Genomic DNA, 20,994 nt, shown 5'->3' with positions numbered 1-20,994 from the left:
AGGGAATTTGGAATCGCTAGTTATGCATCTATGAGGTTGTACATTGTTCTATTTGTTTAAACTTATTATCTTATCGATCGTGCTGAATTGTCAACTCATTCTTTGCGATTATTATTATTATTATTATTATTATTATTATTATTATTAAATTTTGGTGTATATTCCTTTCTAATTTGCTTCGTTCTTTGTACTTGCTTTCTAACTGTACTGTTACTGTGTGTTGCCTTATGTTTTGTTATGGGTCGTTTTTTTGCATTTTTCTGGGCTTTAATTATATGATACCTCATACCTTATTCAAAGCCCCGTCCATTCAAAATTAACTAAGCTTATGGCGAACTTTTTAATAAAAGGTAAATGTAATTTCGTACTGTTATCCATGATGGTAATAATTATTATTATTATCATCATATTTTTTATAATGCTGATTCTGTGAAGAATTGAAATTTGCTCGTCTTCATTTTATATATGCCATTCTGTTAACGTTCTCTTGTCACATACTCCCTATTGTTGTGGTCTTTGCCTTTGTTATTTATTACGTCATGTATCATCTTATCTGTGGGCATGATTTTAATTTTGGTGGCTTTGACTACTTTTGAGGGATGATGGCTTGGCGTCGGTAATGACTTGCTCCAGTTGTGTGTGTCCGTGTTCTGTTTATATTATTTTTCCCTTGTAATACTTAACTTAATTGGGAAGGCTTTCTGCTATTTATTTATTGTCATTATTCATTGTCATTCAATTGTCATTATTTGTGTAAAATTTATTCGCGGTGGGGCCACATTTTGTTTTTAGTACGTGTGTCCAAGTGTGTTGCTTATTATTATTAATATAGGAAGTATAGCAAATTTAAATTTTAAACACTTTTAGTAGTTGCGGTCCTGTATATTATTTAACACGTGGGTATTATTTTTAAGTAAGATTATCATCTATTTAGTGGTATTATGTTATGGATTTTCCTTATGGTCCAAGTATTTATAAATTATTAAATTGGTTGCAACCTTTTTCAGTATTTTAGTTTTTCAACATTTTAGTTGAACATTATCCAAATATTTTGAGGTAGTCTATGTAGATATCACCTTCATTTATGTCTATTTAAAATTCATAAGAAGTATTTGCCCCTCAGTTTAATTTTCTTTGAGTTGCTGGTTTTAAAAGATATTTAATTGCACATATACATGAAATGAAATTTAAAGATCAATTTTAAAAGTAAGTTAATTAATTCAATTTTTAATCTCACTTCTTATTTATTAGTTAGCAATATTGACCTGGCCACCTCTCAAGCATTAATGCTAAGATCCAGTCCTCTTTATCCTTCATGTTTGGGTCCTCCATGCATTATATTTTGTGCTACTGCCCTCAAGGTGAGTACCGTATTTCACGGCATAATCGTCGCCACCGCGTAATCGTCGCCACCGCGTAATCGTCGCATCCTTTATTTTCAATACAAAAATCGGACTTTAAACCTTTAATTACATAATCGTCGCACGTCTAAATTTTGTTCACTAATCTGGTTAAAAGGTAAATGGAACTGCAACGTAAGTTGCACATGAATGCGCAATTTAAATACGTGTATGGTTTATGGGCAATTTGGCAACACAGTCACGTTTGCGACATGTTGCACAACGTATAAATAAATAATACCGGTATATGTACGACGCATGCCTTACCGGTAGACTATTGGCATTTTGACAACGTGGTTGCGAGACAGTGTACTATTTATTCACCACCTACATATTATGAGTTCCCATTTGAAATACGTAAGGCTGTAAGTTATCGCTTATCGGCAACGTCGCCAGGAAATACCGGCTAGGTAGGTTGAATGGACCTCGAACCAGCCCTCAGATACAGGTAAAATTCCCTGACCCGGCCGTGAATTGAACCCGAGGCCTCCGTGTAAGAGGCAAGCACGCTACCCCTACACCATGGGGCCGGCTCCTGTGTTATTGCGCACAAAGTGAAATCCAAGACGATAACGCAGATTTTCACGGAATTATTCAGCCGAATTATTTACGATGTCTCAGTTGTCATCGCTAGATTCTTATCTTACTACTACGTCATAAGTGTCCGGGCATGGGATGAAAACTTTTATCCAAGCAGTCAAGATAATTATTATCCAATGCTATTAAAGTTTATAAAATAAAACTCGTCAGTAATGTAATGTAAAATCATCAATAACTGGGAAGAAATATTAACCTAATTACCGTATGTTTAAAAGAAATTGAAAAAAATGAATGTTTGTTACTGACGTCTCGGAATACAGTCAACTATACAGTAGATCTACACCGCGCTAGCTAGAGCTCTGGTTTGCGAGCTTTGCGCAAGCGCAGTAGTGTGTCGCAACCAACGAGTTAAACTGATAAATTGTTGCATGCTTCCTTTGCTGCCTAACAGTATTGGCTGCTCTGGAATGGACAGATCACAGATGCATTTATTTGTTTCAGATTTACGTGATTACTGTAGACATGTGTGCGTGAGAATTTAAGTTTTTAATTTGTGTTTTGGGTGTTTGCAGAAATAATTTGTTTTAATAGTGAACAATTACGGAAAGTCATTTATATCGCAAAACATTAACGTGGGAAGCATTTATAAGCGATTATGGGTAAATATAGAAACTATTCTGCGGGCTTCAAGCTAAGCGTAATTGCCTTCGCTGAACAGCACGGGAACAGAGCTGCAGAAAGAAAATTTTCTGTGAGTGAAAAGTTGGTGCGTGACTGGCGGAAAGTAAAAAACAAGCTAAAAAGCACAAACCCTTCTAGAGGTCCTAAAACAGGGAAGTTTCCTATAATTGACGAAGAAGTGTTTAGGTACGTCAGTGAAATACGTAACAATGGCTGCAGTGTATCATACGAAATGTTACAAATTAAGGGACAGGAGGTAGCGCGCAAACACAACATACCGGTAACTCAGTTTAAGGCAACTCGTGGGTGGATTAAGGGGTTCATGCGACGACACAATCTGTCAGTGCGAAGGAGAACAACACTAAGCCAAAAGTTGCCTGCTGATTACACGGACAAGATTGTAAATTTTCACCGATTTGTCATACGTTTGCGCAAGGAAACTTCGTACTTGCTTTCTCAAATCGGTAATGCCAATCAGACTCCAATCTTTTTTGATATGCCTCGCAACAGCACTATTGCACTAAAAGGATCAAGGAGTGTATTAATGAAAACCAGCGGTAGTGAGAAGTTGCGATGCACGGCAATGCTAGCCATTACAGCTGACGGGAGAAAGTTGCCGCCTTACATCATTTTCAAGAGGAAAACGATGCCTAAGAATATACAGTTTCCCCGTGGAATTCATGTACGAGTGCAACCAAAGGGTTGGATGGACGTAGAACTCATGCTGGACTGGGTTAAAACTGTGTGGAATAGAAGACCTGGTGCACTACTAAAACAACCAGCTCTGCTTGTTTTAGATAGTTTCCGAGGTCACCTCGTGAACAAAGTGAAGCAAATTCTCACTACAAATAAGACACGACAGATAGTCATTCCTGGTGGCCTAACATCTGCTTTGCAGCCACTAGACGTATGTGTTAATAAACCCTTTAAAGACCACTTACGTCGATTTTACAACGAGTGGATGATGAGCGGCGATCAGCAATTGACGCCCGCCGGAAATATCAGGCGTCCACCCTTGGACTTGTTATGCTCGTGGGTGAAGAAGAGTTGGGATCTTATACCACCTGAACTAGTCTCCAAGAGCTTCAAAAGTACTGGGATTTCGAATGCACTAGACGGTTCCGAAGATGACGCAGTGTGGCAGGGAGACAAAGAATCTGATACTGGTATTAACAGAGGGGAGGACGGCGCATCAGATAGCGAAACCTGCGATAGCGACACCGAAGATTTGGAATAAATTGCGTACCGGTAAGTCCGCATTTCACAACAAAGCGATAATTTTTTGCAAGTGTAATATTTTAACTTTAATACTCAAATTAATGACAAATTAACTTAATACGTTCATTTTTATTTTCAGGTTGGAAAAACGTTCGCCGAATTGTTGCGAAAAATTATGAATTTTGTTTTAGACTATTTTAATTATTTTGATGTATAAACGCGAGTATTACGTGCATCTTAAATTTGTATCAAATACAATTTAGTTATAAATACATTTTTTGAGTAATACAAATACTGGTATTAAATATTCATCATATAATGGTCGCACCCTACAATTTTTTTCGAAAATTTTGGTATAAAAAGTGCGACGATTATGCCGTGAAATACGGTAATTTGTGATTTGTGTTCATTTTGCTATTTATGTGTTTACATTGTTGTGTCTGTGTCCTTGTGGGGTTGCAGTAGTGACTTACCAACTTAGTACCTCAATAAATTTCCAATTTCTTTGCAATCATTTAAGAAAAGGCTAGGAAAACAACAGATAGGGAATCTGCCACCTGGGTGACTGCCCTAAATAAAGATCAGTAATGACTGATTGAACACTGTCCCCACCTTGTGTTGATCCAGCAATGGTTGCAGGGTTTTGGCTCTCCGGCATAGTTTGCTGGGCATGCTGATGCAATGGAAAAAGTGACTCGTCAGAGATGATGGTGGTGGTGACTTTTTCACCAATCAGTAACGATCCAATCGCCATACTGTCACACAAATTCTAGTCATTGCATGGGCGCAGTTATTCTGTTCCTAGAAAAATCTTGTCTGGATACCCTCTGGTTCATTTGGACAATGCCCTGTTCCACTGTAGCCTGTTGGTTGGCCTTCGCGCACTGCCATAGTTGGCGTTCACCTCGGACATCAATGGCGCATGGAAATCTGCTGTTTCCACTATGGTTATTGTCAGTGGTGCCACCCGTTCTACACTTTTAGCACAGAGGCAAGTGAACAGTTCACAAAAGTTGCTGCTTCCAAAATGCTATCTCGTTTCTCATTAAAGCTGATAATTATACCTTTTTGCAACTCCGTTAAATAGCTACCCTTACCCATGACAGCAGGAAGTGCAATGTGTACAGAAAGCTTGTAAGTTTGTAGTTTTACATAACTGCTGATACCATACCCACAGCCAAATAAGGTAGAGAAATTTTTAAACTCCTCTGAGCTCTCCTATTTCTCCATTACTCCAAAGGCAACTAGAAAATATACAAAGACCTGGTCTCTACTAGATTTATGTAATCAATAAGCACAATTAAAATGGTAGAATTATCAATTCTATAATGTAGCCGAGATTATCTGTTAGGAATTGTAAAACTATACCACAAAAATAAAATATAACTTAGTACCTCCAAATCTCAAGTTAAACGCAAGACTTTGTAATGTTATGCTAGTGAAGGAGGTTAGAAAACTTTCATACAGTGTCAAAGAAAACAAACAGAGCCTCACTTACTTGTTCTATCTCGTAATACTGCTGAATGTTCTTGACAAGAGTTTGCTTCCACTCTGGAACTTGAACACGTCCTTTCATCATTATAAAATATACTAGTTCGTTGCCCAGACCCCTTAAAGAAAAGGAAAATTATTGAAAACAATAACAATAAGTAATGCCATATCCAACTGCCACACTTCTTAAAGTACACCTACTTACAAAAGAAAGATGAGATGTGAGAGAAAGCAGCTGGCCAGGAGTACGACTACATTTAGGGTCAACACTTGGAGTATAGCTTACAAGGTCCGAGATCTCAATATCTAGAAAGAAAGCAGAGATATGTGAAACAAATAATCCAAATATCTTGAAATTCAATATTTTTAGAGACAACAAAATAAGACGAAGGAATTTTTCAGTAAAATAGAAACAAAAAAATGGAAAAAAACATTGTGTTCACGTCGTCATTCCACAGAATGGCTTAAAAAGCTATCCATGCCACCCTACCCTCTGCTAACCTCTTTATTCTTTCGTTTATATCTACTCTTATCTCTAGTCACATTCATGTGCTGGCATCCCCGACTTTCATTCTTACACCAGCCATGCCATTGTGTGACCGATCTATTAATAATGATGTTATTGTTTTTACGCCCCACTAACTACTCTAACGGTTTTCGGAGACCTATCTATTCACCTCTTCTTTTGGTCACATTTTGCCAAATCATTCTCCTCTCACCAACTTGATGCAGTACCTTTTCATCTATGTTCTGATCTAATCATCTCACCATCACATTCTTCTGTAACACCATATTTCAAAGGCTTCTATTAGCAATCCCTCTCCACCAGTTATTCTCCATGTGTTATGCTGGGACAACCTACAATAAGGAGAGTTTTCACTTATCTTTTCAGCACTAACCAAATCAATCTAATCCGACTGTCACTGGGCACACCAAGTGTTATATAGCTTCTTGAGAGAATGTTGCTTTCAACAGTGCAAGTACGAGATAGGCAATATTATCCACAGTTGTTCTTTCTCAAAATAAAAACTGCTACCGGGTGACCAGAATATGAGTTGCCCATGAGCATGGTGGGTCCAGTCCATCAGCAATGTCAGCCAAGACTAACGCTGGAATCCTGAGCTTCATGGGAATCTTGATTGAATTATAAAGTTTGACCTAAACAGCTACTGAAACCGAACGTTTACAGTAGTGTTCTAAGAAAGGTATGGCTAATAGTAGTCCAACAGGATTGACTTGAACTGTCTCAGATTACCTACTTTGAGAAACATTCCCTGATGATCACACTGATTCACAAATTAGTTAAAATTCTGGGAAACTTGAGTGTTCAAGATAAGAGGCAAGTCAGCAATACAGAGTACTCAGAGAACTAGTTCTTGATGACAATGGAGATCTCCTAGAAAATCTCTTTGGCGACTATCTCAGCAATCTGAAATTTTCTACAGCTCAGCATGAATGGCCGTAAAAGTTACTTAAATTATAACTCAAAGTTTATGGTAGTGCAAGAATTTAAAACAGATAATCCTTGAAGTAGGGTCAGATTCTGTGATTGGATCATTAATAATGTGCAGAACAGAGATTTTGATCCCTATCTCACTCTGTTTTCTGATGAACACAAAAGACTATCGACAATGGATTTCCGAAAAATCTAATAAGCTTGCAAGAGAAACCCTTTCATGACAAAAAATAGAATTTGCAGAAACTTTTTTTTTTGCTCTTTCCTCATAACATGTCCAAGATATTCAAGCTTCTTTTAACATGCACCATCAACTGAGGTTGACAATTCATTCAATGAAGAATCTCATCATTTGTGACATGGTAAGTCCAAGAGATACCCATGACCCACAAATGCACTCCAAATTCAAAAGCTTGGATCTTCTTGTCTGAAGCTACAGAAAGGGCCTATGTTTTAATCTATCTATACAAATACTGGAGACTGTGAACCTGAGATCCGCAAGCGCATTACAATTGCGAGAAATTCAACAGCAAAACTTACTCGCATCTGGAAGGACACCTCCATCACTTCCAAGACAAAGCTTGCCCTCATGCAAACTCTGATCTTCCCTATCGCGACCTATGCAGCAGAAACTTGGACGATGAAGACGGCGGATCGCCGCAGGATTGATGCGCTAGAAATGTGGTGCTATAGGAGATTACTGCGAATACCATGGACAGCACACCGTACTAATGAATCGATCCTGCAACAGCTCGGCATCAGAACAAGACTGTCGACCCTTATCAATCAAAAACAACTCGGATATTTTGGTCATATTGCCAGAAGACAGGAGGCGATGGAAATACTTATCATAGAGGGGAAAGTCAAAGGCCAAAGACCTAGAGGACGTGCGCCGTTACGATGGATGGACCAGATCAAGAACTTAACCAGGATGAGCTTACAGCAAGCAAGTCACCATGCCCAAAGCAGAGACTCCTGGAGGAAGATCACCAAAAGGATTGTCGCGTGATGCCACTACACCCTTACGAAGGGTTGGACTAAGAGAGAGATACATATAAAGCCAAATACCACTCAATGATCACTATATCTCTAGATCCAAACGACATAGAAAGCGGAAATTAGGAAAACATATGTTCATCTTTTGCCCCAGAATTGCACTAAGAAAGAATTTCTCAAAATCCAGCTTCTGTCCTAGACTTTGGTCCAATAGCACAGGGCAAAAATGGAATTTGTTGTACAAGAATGAGACAACATTTTAAGTCTTATGATGCAAGAAAGCGATCTCGGTAAATACTTTTGGCCCTAAAATCAACAGTTTTCAAGATATTGGCACCATACTGCCACCACTCAAGTGCTGAAGAGCAGATGTTGATAGACGCACAAATGAGACGATCGGAATCACTACAACTTCCGCTTGGGCAGACTGCGTAAGACATGCAGACAGATTGCAGGAAGAAGATATCTTTCGCAAGAGAATAGCATGGTACTCACCGTCAGTGGACTCATTAATAGCAATACCATTAGATATGCTTCTGGATTCTACTGTCTCATGTATGGCAATATGATCAAACATACCTCGACGTTTTATCAGGCAGCTTTTATACATCACACACTTCTTTTCTTCCCCTCTTCTTCTTTCTTAATACTCTTCCCCTCGTGGGTGCGGACGGCAGAATAACATCCACGATACTCCCTGCCTGTTGCAAGAGGCAACTAAAAGGGGCCCCAGAGGCTCTTAACTTGAGAGCCTTCAGCTGAGTCCTGATATTGCTTCCACCTACTTGTGCCAGGCGCCTCGTTTTCATCTATCCTATCAGACCTCCCTTCAACTCTTGTTCTTTTCCTATCTCAATGGTATTAAGTTCCCAAGGCTTAGGAAGGCCTTTATTTTCACACTTTTTGTGGCCCCCATCTTTGACTGATATCTTCATTTTTCATGGATAGTTGCCCAGTTGTACTTGCTCTTAAAACCACCACCACCACCACCACCACCACCACCACCACCACCACCACCTAATACTTTCCACCTTTTCAGGCTCAATTGTTGTACCAGGCTTTCCTAGAGCTCCTGTACACTACCGTTCCTGTTACTCACAACTGACTATTTTCATTTCCTTTTCTATATCTCTCTTTTATACCTAGAAAAGCACAGATGAGCTTCTGCGTCCATTTGTCTCATTCACAACAGTAAGGTCTGGAGAGCTTCTGCATTCTATCATACAGATCAATGAAGTAACTTTTGTCATACACATCTTATCTCTTCTCCTTTTCTTTCATTCTTAATACTTTCCACCTTTTCAGACTAATTTTTTTCACAACAATATAGTTGTTCAACCAGGTTTTTCTTTCGGTTTACTTACAGCTCCTGTACACTGTAGTCCTGTTTCTCATTTTCTCTATTTTCCATAATAGGATTCATTAAGCATGGAGTTGTTTGTACTGGTGGTGTTGTATCTACAAAGAGAGACAGGTCCTGTTTTTTCTGTTCCTTATCTTAATGTATGGCACTGACTCGCTGGCACCTCAGGTGCGGGTTAGTGTTGTACAGCATATTTGCAACAACTGGCAACACTTTCAAATGTATACTATGATGCTGTGTGGAAACATGTATTGAACCTTCGTTGAGTATCACGCTTGCATGTCCCTTCCCACCTCATACACCACTCACAGCAAAAATGTGGCTGCTGGCGAAATAACACCGGCCCCACAGTGTAGGGGTAGCACGTCTGCCTCTTACCTGGAGGCCCCGGGTTCAATTCCCGGCCAGGTCAGGGATAATTACCTGGACCTAAGGGCTGGTTCGAGGTCCACTCAGCCTATGTGATTACAACTGAGGGGCTGTTTGATGGTGAGATGGTGGCCCCGGTCTAGAAAGCCAAGAATAACGACCAAGAGGATTCGTCGTGCTGATCACATGACATCTCATAATCTGCAGGCCTTTGGGGTGAGCAGCGGTCACTTGGTAGGCCATGGCCCTTCAGAGCAGTTGCACCGTGAAGTTTGGTTTGGTTTGGTTTTGGTGAAATATACCCTCACCCTCTGGTGGTGTATCATGAAGGTAATGAGATAACACAGCCTGAAGAGCATGAGGAAAGGGCCATATTACATTTTGAAAGATCTGTCCCTTGATGTCATCCCATTTTGAACCACTCATACTTTACTATGCCCCTCTTCATCAATCAATCTCTCTCTCTCTCTCTCTCTCTCTCTCTCTCTCTCTCCAAGATTTTTGTCCAGGGCTCTGCCAATGACAAAACTGACAAGTTTCCTCTCATTGATTATCATGATCTTCATAAAAGCAAGTGTCATTCCGTTGTGCCAGATGATGATCTAGCTCCATTATCCTATGAAAAGCAGAAGAAACAAGCACCCGCTAAATTCACCTAAAGAAATTAGATACAAAACATAGGGTGGCAGTAAAAAAAACACTGAAAGAAAACCAGATGTTAATAGAGACGATAACCAACAACATGTTAAGTGCAGTACTGGGTGGGAAATGCAGAGTATTTTTATTTTAAACAGCAAATAGTACAGACTCCGGATACGCTAAATCATCAAGTTTGGCAGGAAATACAAAGTAACTAATGCAATCAGGCAGAAGATAAGAGACAGTGCCTGGCACCCATAAATAAATATATCACATGCTTGACTTGGGATACTGAAATGGCTGCAACTTGTATCATGAGCTCCTGAAAAGAGAGAGAGAGAGAGAGAGAGGAAGAGAGAGAATGTGTGCCCGCGCGTGCATGTGCGTGTGCATACCATCACAGCAAATTGTGATGCATATGTCAACTTAGCTCCATTTTCCTACCATCAAACCTATTTGTGTGTCTGTGGTAGTTGGTAATGTTGTGTACACATGCAGAGGAGTGTACTGAGATGAACACAAACACCTAATCCCCGAATAAGAGGAATTAACCAGATGCAGCTTTAAAAAAACCTCCCAAAAAGGGATCAATTCTCTGAACCGATCGCCATCGTGCTGACCATTTAACCAAGAAGCCAGACAGAAATAGACACACATTCATCAACTTTACAAAAAAAAAAAAATACATACCTCGATGGAGGGAAATACTACTGAGGCCAAAATCAGTCAATTTCACATGTCCTTGACCTGATAGCAGCAAATTGTCAGGTTTCAAGTCTCGATGGATAATACCATGTTTGTGCAGATATTCCAAAGCAAGAGCTACTTCAGCCGCATAAAACATTGACATGGGTTCATCAAAATAGCCATACACACTGAGTAGAGATTTCAGGTCACCACCTACCATATATTCCATTACCTGAAAGTAGAAGAGAGACTTTTATCAAATTGCATCCTAACAAGGTTTTAATTCACATAATTTTTGCTCAGAACCTAAATATTAGTCATGTGAAAGCGATTAAATCAAATTTTCTTCAAGTTATTATCAACACCAAGACAAAAGAGAATTACACATAACATTTAGTTATTTGCTGGGACCAAGAAAATATTACCTCATCCCAAACTGAGGGAAAGACAAGAGGGGAATGGAATTTTATTCAACTTCTCACCAGAGCTGGCCAGTTGACAAGGTATGATAAATTGCATAAATTGGAAGTATACACAGTATTTCAGCGTTAATTATTATGCTAATTCCTTGCTAATGCCAGGATAAATAGTTCTGCATTAATGATATTGAACATTTCATTGTAGTTATTACTATCTCTGATATTAAATTTATAGTAGAAGTCCGTTGTTATAACAACAGTTTTTGTCTGTCCCTTCAAAATTCATATATTAAACTGTGTATTATCCTTCAGTTACAGCAAGAGCCCTATCACTGATGCATCCGGTATTACAAGCGCGAGTGAGTTTTTTCCATTGTTGACATTTATGCACCCAGCGATTATATTGCATGTGATCGATCATCTTCGGTATTGTTTCCTCCCTATGTCCACTTGCGAGCTGCTTCGTCGACAATCGAAGGCGATGTCGCAGTCTATTAGTAATACCTGTCGACCTCTGTTCCGTAAAGAAAACTGGAAATGGAGGATAAGGTGTTTTCGTAATAAATGCATAAATAACGTGTCCGATAATAGTTGCTAACTCATAAAAATTTTAATGCAAAATACTGCAATTAAGTAAGAATGGGATACAGCTCAAGATATGGCAGAGTGCAGCATTGACTTCAGAGGTTAGTTTTATACTTTCTCATATCTGGTTAAATTTCGGAAAAATTATTATCATGTAAATTTATAGCAAGAATGTTATAATTTCTTTACCGGTGCTTGAAATATGTTTTCATGATGCATATAGTACGGTTAAGTTTGGTTAGGTGATGCTGTTTGAATAAGAAAACTGAAGCATTTGCCACAAAATGCGACCTTCGGTATCGCTTTCTCGCTATGTGCACTTACGAGCTCCCTCATTGACATTTGAATGTTGTTCGTTAAGGAAAATCAGAAATGAAGGAGGAGAACATGTTTTCGTAAGATATGCGTAAATAATGTGGCCGAGAGCAGTTTTTAATTCGTTAGAAATGAAGCCTAGGTAAACGATCACTTAATTTTAATACTCTACACTGAAATTAAGTAAGAATGAGATACACCTCAAGATACGACAGAGCGCATCACTGATTTCTGAGGTTAGATTATATTTTCACACATCTGGTTAAATTTCGGTAAGGCTTATTGAACTCACAAAGACGCACACACGAGATGCTGTCAATATACACATTATACAGACGCATTAATGAATTACCATCTTGAACTGAATCAAAGAAGTAGAAGAAGACTACCACATTAGCATTTCAATGTAACTACTCGACTAACGATTTTTACTAACTTAACTCCTAAGACTGTCTCTTTATATACCTTGCCTAGCTAGGCTCCTAGAAAAGTATGACAACATGCTTTCTCGTATCTTCTCGAGTCTCCAATAACCTATGTATATATGGTGTGATAGTACATATATCATAAGTCTGACATCACTGATCGCTCGAGTTTTGTGGGACCGCGGTACCTTATCCCACATGTTCATGCCACAGCTGTAGATGAGGTTATATCGAAAATGTTGGAGGATGGGATCATTGAACCTTCAAGTAGTCAATATGTGAACCCTTTAATGGTTGTAGCCAAGAAGGATGGGAGTGTTCGCGTGTGCTTAGATGCGAGACAGATGAACAAACGCATTGCACCCGATCAACAAAGACCTGAGACTACCGAAGACCTGATCCAACGTTTCGATGGTAGGAAATGGCTCACAACGGTAGATTTAAGCTCTAGTTTTTGGCAAGTTCTATTAACAAAGGAAGATCGGCAATTCACCGCATTTCTTTATAAGTTATTCCAGTTCACACGCGTCCCTTTTGGCACAAAAACATCATCTGCTGCACTTATCAGGGCGTTAGACATTGTGTTGAGACATGAAACGGAGGATTTAACCACAAGTTATGTTGATGACCTGGTCATTGCGTCACATACATTCGAGGAACACGAGACACTTAGGGATCGTTTTTCGTAAGTTGAGGGAATAAATTGAATAAATCTACATTTTGTACACAACACATAACATTTCTAGGTCACACTATCACGCAGCAGGGTGTAACTCCGGAACAAACGAAATCAGAACACATTTTCAACACCGAGTCACCACGTAACATCAGACAAATTCGGTCCTTTTTGGGAGTGTGCAATTATTTTAGGAGGTTTGTAATCAGGTATTCATTTCTCGTAACATCAGACAAATTTGGTCCTTTTTGGGAGTGTGCAATTATTTTAGGAGGTTTGTAATCAGGTATTCATTTCTCGTAGTAGAGCCATTTAGGGAACTCCTTAAGAGTAATGCTAGGTGGAATTGGGGTCCGGAGCATGATACAGCTTTCACACAGCTTAAGTTAGGTTTTCGAGAAGCTGTCACGCTAAAATATCCTAGATCAGACCGCGCATACTTAGTGATGACTGATGCTAGCGATAAGGGGATTGTGGGGGTGTTATTTCAGGAGGATGGTGAGGGTAACCTTGGGATTGTGTCTATAGCTAGTAGGGGAGAAGAGGTATACCGTTACCGAATTAGAGTTGCTTGCCATTGTGTACTCCTTGGGTAAATTTAGAACATATGTGTTAGGAACAAAATTTAAGATTATGATAGATCACAATGCCCTGATTTTTATGCAGACATGTAAGTTAACATCCAATCGTATGTCTCATTGGATTCTTGCCTTAACAAGAGTACGACTTTGACATATCCCATGTCAAAGGGGCAGACAATATCTTACCAGATTTCTTGAGTAGAAACCCTCAGGTATCTCATGAAGACATTGTCACCGAACAGTCAGGAGGCATTTTAGTATATACTGCAAAATTGTATGATCGTAAGGAGGAGAAGTTACGTTTGCATAAGATTAACGTGGAACAGAGGAAGGAGGGTGACCTCATTCAGATAATTGGTGAATTGGAGGCTAGTGAGCCTGACAGTCAGATTCAGAAAGGTAACACGTGGTACCAATTACAAGGTGATTTATTGGCTAAGAAGTGTTATAACGATGTGTGGTGTGTGATAGTTCCCAGGTCTTTGATAGAAGACATTGTTTGGTTTTATCACAAGGAGTTGGGACATTTTGGTCCGGACAAGGTTTTATGTGCTCTTCAGTGCAATTTCATCTGGAAGAACATGGGAAGGGACGTTAGGAAAATTCTAGTGACTTGTGACTTGTGTCAGCGCTACAAGCATCCCAACAGGCATTTAGAGGGTCCTAGACAGGTAGTTTTGACGCAGACACTTGGAGAGCTTGTATGCGTAACTCTGTATGGACCGTTAGTGTCTTCTCGGTGTGGATACCAGTTCATATTTGTCGTATTAGATGCCTTCAGTAAATACGTCAAATTGTATCCCCTGAGAAAAGCTACGGGGAGAGGGTGTGTCAACCAGATCATTGACAAGTATGTGCCTGAGTTTGGAAAGCCACTCAGGATACTATCAGAACATACATCACAATTTTCCTCAAAAATCTGGAGAACCAAATTGGCGGAAATTGGCATCCAACATATTTATTCGTCGATACGATCTCTACAAGGGAATATGTCTGAAAGAGTCATGACAGAACTTGGCAGGATGTTCAGGTCGTATGTGAGCGAGAAACACAGCTCATGGTTTAATCGCCTGGACGATACTGAGCGGTGGTTTAACGTCACTAAGCACGACAGCACTGGACATTCTCCGATTGAGGTTCAATTAGGTAGGAAGCCTACCAATGAACTCACTAGAATACTAGGTTTAGCTACAGGAGAGGCAGTACCCAGGGATATCTGCTTCCAGCTGGCTAGGGATAATTTAATTAAGGCAGATAATACGAGAATTCGCCAGCAAAAGGGTAAAGTACAGGACGCGTTTGAAGTGGGTCACGAAGTGCTTCTCAGAGTTCCTCATTTGTCAAATGCCGATGAGAAAACTATGTATAAGTTTTTTCAATTGTATCAGGGTCCGTATACAGTGGACAGTAGAATAGGCAAGTGTGCTTATAGGCTCCTAACCACTGACAACAAGGTCCTTGGGACAATTATTATCTATAGTCTTCGCAGATATAAGAGATAGGATCTGCACCTTTGATGTAAATATTATCAATTATGAATTTAGTGTACAGTAGTAAGAAGAGATTGTATTCATGGGTGTATGAAACAATCAGTGTTGCTTGTATATAGCCATATTATTACCATTATTGTTTGGACTAATTTTATTTCACGTGTGCGAATACAATGCAATAGACGCAATATATATATCATTATCACAGTAATTTAAGTATTCAGTTATGTTATTCTAGGGTTATTTATGAAGTTCTGTTGTATGGTGAATCATAATATGTGATATCATCGATTCACCAAGGGGGCGTTATGTGATAGTACATATATCATACCCTCGCACTATATGTAGAAGTGAGAGATATTATTGTCAGTATTTGATTTATTATTATTATTATTATTATTATTATCTGCATTTCAATTGTATATTTTGTCATTAATATTTGTAAGCTGGGAGGTCTCCATATATGTAGTATAAGTAATTTGTTTTGACCATACGGCTGGGAAAACATTGCAATATTGGAACTTGGAAACTGCATGAGTCACGTATATATCCCAGTCTGATGAGATGAGCTTCTTGTTGTACTAGGGAAGTTCTATGACTCATGTGAAACACACCAGAGAGTTTGTTTATGTCTTGGGACCAAGAAGGAGTTCACGGCGTGGTCTTGACAAGAGGGTCTACCATGATTGGCTGGCGAGGATCTATCCAGACGTATCATGTGAGAGGAAGCGGAATGCTGATGTCTATAAATGTTGATCAAACGGCGGGAACCAGACACACTGTACGGGGATGAAGGAGTGCAAACACACACGGGAGTGAAACTGGATATACGGTACTGGAGCAACACTGCTGCACTATACTAGACCGGACTTCAAACGTTTGTGGAACGTAGTATTCTTATGTTAGTGAGAAGTGACTGACATACAGCTTAGTATTGTAGCACTTGTGGTGGTTTGGCATTATATGTTGGTGAAAGCTATCTCAGACTTTCCATAATTTATGTTCAGGATCGAGTTGTGGTTGTCATACTTGTGCAATGTAAAATACAATAACACAATCACGCTGTACTTTAAAACTAATGCAATTTGAAACATACAAACACAGAATGGCTTTAAAAACAATGTGGACTGTCACTATTATACATACTGCAACACGAGAAAGCTCACCTTTGCCGTAAATTAATGTCGTTCCAGGATACCAAATAGCGTGTAGGTTAATTTTTAAAACTATAACACACAAAATATCTTCAGCATACTCTAAATTTTAAAAAACGCCATCAAGTTAATTCACACACAACACAAAATGAAACACCATGTTAGACTTGTTTACAAATTATGAACACGCTGGCAACCAGGAATGAGTTGGCTGGAAAATTTATAATGTCCAATAACGGACCATTTATATTGGTATTATAAATTTACTCATTCGGAACAAATATTACAGATTCCCTATGGGAATCAACATCTGTATTATCTGATGGCCTAGCAGGCATCAATTTTTAGTAGTGAGACAGAGTGTCTCATAGTGCATTGGCACTGCCGGTGGCTACAATTGGCCTACACAGTGGCCTCCACGGTATGCACTAGCCATGCGTCTTGGTAGGTGTGCTAGGTACCAACTGATGAGCCCAGCCTAGCACACCAGGGCGAAACGCTGGCAACCAGGAATGAGTTGGCTGGAAAATTTATAATGTCCAATAACGGACCATTTATATTGGTATTATAAATTTACTCATTCGGAACAAATATTACAGATTCCCTATGGGAATCAACATCTGTATTATCTGATGGCCTAGCAGGCATCAATTTTTAGTAGTGAGACAGAGTGTCTCATAGTGCATTGGCACTGCCGGTGGCTACAATTGGCCTACACAGTGGCCTCCACGGTATGCACTAGCCATGCGTCTTGGTAGGTGTGCTAGGTACCAACTGATGAGCCCAGCCTAGCACACCAGGGCGAAACGCTGGCAACCAGGAATGAGTTGGCTGGAAAATTTATAATGTCCAATAACGGACCATTTATATTGGTATTATAAATTTACTCATTCGGAACAAATATTACAGATTCCCTATGGGAATCAACATCTGTATTATCTGATGGCCTAGCAGGCATCAATTTTTAGTAGTGAGACAGAGTGTCTCATAGTGCATTGGCACTGCCGGTGGCTACAATTGGCCTACACAGTGGCCTCCACGGTATGCACTAGCCATGCGTCTTGGTAGGTGTGCTAGGTACCAACTGATGAGCCCAGCCTAGCACACCAGGGCGAAACGCTGGCAACCAGGAATGAGTTGGCTGGAAAATTTATAATGTCCAATAACGGACCATTTATATTGGTATCAAAGCGACGTTGTCGGATCTCACTGTGACGGCCTTATAGTGTAGTCCTGCCATGCCTCAACCAAAGTATATTTAAATTCAGTTTTAAAGCTCCTATTTGTAAATGTTGTAACAGTTGATTTGCCTCCATTAACCTTCATATTATTCTCTTCAATCCATTGTTGAATACTGTCAAGGTACCTTTGTAATTCTGAACAATCCTCAATGTTATTTATTTCCCTATAAACAATTATGTCATCTGCATACAATCTTACTTTGATGTTATATTGTTCCCTGAATCGTTTGCGTGTATATGAAGAAAAGTAATGGACCGATTATACTACCCTGTGCAATTCCCTTTCAAACTTTCTCTTCCTGTGATACATTATTTCCTACTTTGACTTTCTCAACCCTTGAATTTAGAAATGCTCTTATTCAATGTATAACCCTTATGTCCAATCCTATTCCCTCCAATTTATTCCATGTTCCACTCTGTCAAAGGCTTTGAAAAGGTCTATGGCTTTGCAATCTAACTGGCCTCCTGAATCCAACTGATCTGGTAAGTCCTGCTGAAATCCCACCAGTTGTGCCTCACAAGAAAACTTCCTTCTAAATCCATACTGGCTCCTCACGAACCAATTTTTATCATCACATACTCCTCTGATGTACTTTGCTATTACTCTCGAGTATTTTACAAACTACACGGGTCAGGCTGATCGGACTGTAGTTCTCAGGTTTTCTTTTAGCACTCTTTCCTTTATAAATTGGTATTATTGGAGATTCCTTCCATTTCTTTGGTATTACACTATTATTTATGACACAGTCAAAGAGAAATTTTAAATAAGGCACTGTGTACCACCCCATTGTCTATAATACCTCCCCAGTAATTTGATCACTCCCTGCTGCTTTTCCTTGCTGAAGCAGTTGGATTTCTCTGAAAATATCCTCATTTGTGAATGACAAGCTTCTTGTTTCCTTATGTGTCTCTCCCTCTCTATCTTTGGTTTCGGTTCCCAAATCCTGCCAATCTTCTACTGAATATCTCATTTCCCTACTAAATGGATTTGCATAAGCCCAAAAGCCCATACCATGCCTATAATTGTATTCTATTTTATGTTCCAATTATGAAAGTTTATTATTATTATTATTATTATTATTATTATTATTATTATTATTATTATTATTATTATTAAGAAATTACTAATCAAACTACCAGAGTAATATTGTGTCTTAAAAGAGCTATCTATATTCATAATTATTGTAAAATCAACCAGCAAAACCAATTTTGTAACAATCTGCTACTTGTTTTACATCGCACCGACACATATACGTCTTATGGCGACGATGGGACAGGAAAGGGCTAGGAGTGGGAAGGAAGTGGCCGTGGTGTGAAAATGGGAAACCACGGAAAACCATTTTCAGGGCTGCCGACAGTGGGGTTCGAACCTACTATCTCCCTAATACTGGATACTGGCCGCACTTAATCGACTGCAGCTATCGAGCTCGGTGAAAATTATATTACTCTGTGAATAGTTCATTATAATAATTCTCAATTGCCCCTTGTTCTTGATCTTTCCGTTGTTACCCTGGTATTATCATTTGTTTGGTGTCACCCTTACTAACCTTTATTGGGATAACTGACAGTTTTTCCTTGATCCTTGCTGATATTAACTCATTGGTCCATAACCTGTCTGAACATGATAAATCATGTTGTTAACATTGGTCCTAATCAGCTATGCATGCTGTTAATTTGAATTTGATGTGGACTGATATTATCCAATCTTATCTGCTATTCTATGATACCGTTATTTAATTATGACTGACCTTGTTTCATGAAAATAGATCATTAATTTATATACATCAGAGGGGAAAAAAAATTCAAACACCAAGAAGGGGTTGTGCTAGATTAACAAACGTTGGAAGGCATGTTTATACATCTGAAAGATTACAATGATTCAAATTTCCCGCAAATCGCATTAGTGTGGCGCTAGTAGCTGCCCCATGTCGTTGCTCCTCAGGTTTGCTGTAAACATGCGCTGTACTGTGCGAGAGCGTTAGTTACTTGTGAAACTGGACAGAGTGACTGTAAGTGAGTCAAGAATCCATATACGAGGACAAAGAGGCCAGTATCAACAGCTCACTGCGGTTGAACGAGGCCGTATAATAGGACTACATGCAGGTGGTTTTTTCTTCCGCGCTATTGCAAAATGACTTGGCAGGAATGTCTCCAGTGTGCATGCGTGCTGGCAGCAGTAGTCACAAGAAGGTACACTCGCAAGAAGACAGGGCTCCAGACGTCCTCTTGGCACCACCAAGAGGGAGGACCGCCGTATTTGGCGTATAGCTGTGGCGCAGTGGACTACGTCTGCAGCAGCAATTCGAGCGGCAGTTGGCACCACAATGATACAAAATGTTCGAAATTGGTTACTTGAGGGACAACTCCGAGCCAGACGCCCTGCGGTGTGCATTCCACTTACCCCCAAACCACCATCTGCGACTTCAGTGGTGTCAAGCGAGAGCTCATTGGAGGTCCGTTGTGTTTTCCGATGAAGGCTGGTTCTGCCTTGGCGCCAGTAATGGCCTCGTGTTGGTTAGGCCAGGTGAGTGCCTGCATTCCACTTGTCTGCGGCATCGACACACTTGATCTACACTGGGAGTTCTAGTCTGGGGAGCAATTTCCCATGACAGCAGGCACACTTGTGGTTATCCCACGCACACTGACTGCAGATGTATACATCCGTCAGGTGATTCAACCTGTTGTGCTGCGATTAATGAGCAACATTCGCGTGGGTGTTTTCCAACAGGATAATGCACGCCGTCATGCCGCTATTGTAACCCAAAGTGCTCTACAGAGTGCTGACATGAAGCCTTGGCCTGCTCGATCCCCCGATCTGTCCCCAATCAAGCAGGTATGGGACATCAATGGACGACAACTCCAGCATCATCCATAACCGGCATTAACGGTCCCTGTATTGATCGAACAAGTGCAAAAGGCATGGAACTCCATCCCACAAGCTGACATCCGGCACCTGTATAACACAATGCATGCCTGCATTCAACAGTCAGTTATTAATGGAACAGCAAGGCACATTTGTGATGGCTTTTCTTGAGTGGATAGTAACCTGTAGTCTTGTACCTTTAATCAATTAAATGTTACCTAGACAAATATATTGCCCAAATTTCCGTATTCTACATGCCTTATTTCATGGTGTTTGGATATTTCTTTCCACCAGTGTATAATTTCCAGACATAATAGCATACCTGCCAACTTTCAAAAAGAGAAATCCGGAAGATCCTCAAGCGGAAAATTTTTAACAACACGCGCATGCGTAACAGTCTTCAGA

The 20,994-nt window shown here is 39.8% G+C and overlaps 1 protein-coding gene across 2 annotated transcripts in view; it reads right to left on the bottom strand.

The window, feature by feature from the left end:
- The window catches only part of gwl (serine/threonine-protein kinase greatwall), a 221,217-nt gene that overhangs the window by 104,233 nt on the left and 95,990 nt on the right, over positions 1-20,994 (bottom strand). For both annotated transcript variants that reach the window (XM_068227454.1, XM_067146201.2), the window contains exons 6-8: positions 10,844-11,072; positions 5,536-5,636; positions 5,338-5,449 (exon numbers count right to left, since the gene is read on the bottom strand). In XM_068227454.1, coding sequence (XP_068083555.1) covers positions 5,338-5,449; positions 5,536-5,636; positions 10,844-11,072 — 442 coding nt within the window. The remainder of the gene's footprint in view (positions 1-5,337; positions 5,450-5,535; positions 5,637-10,843; positions 11,073-20,994) is intronic.

The sequence above is a fragment of the Anabrus simplex genome, chromosome 4 (genome assembly GCF_040414725.1).
Source record: "Anabrus simplex isolate iqAnaSimp1 chromosome 4, ASM4041472v1, whole genome shotgun sequence".
Lineage (NCBI taxonomy): Eukaryota > Metazoa > Arthropoda > Insecta > Orthoptera > Tettigoniidae > Anabrus > Anabrus simplex.
This window is presented reverse-complemented; position numbering and strand designations above follow the sequence as displayed.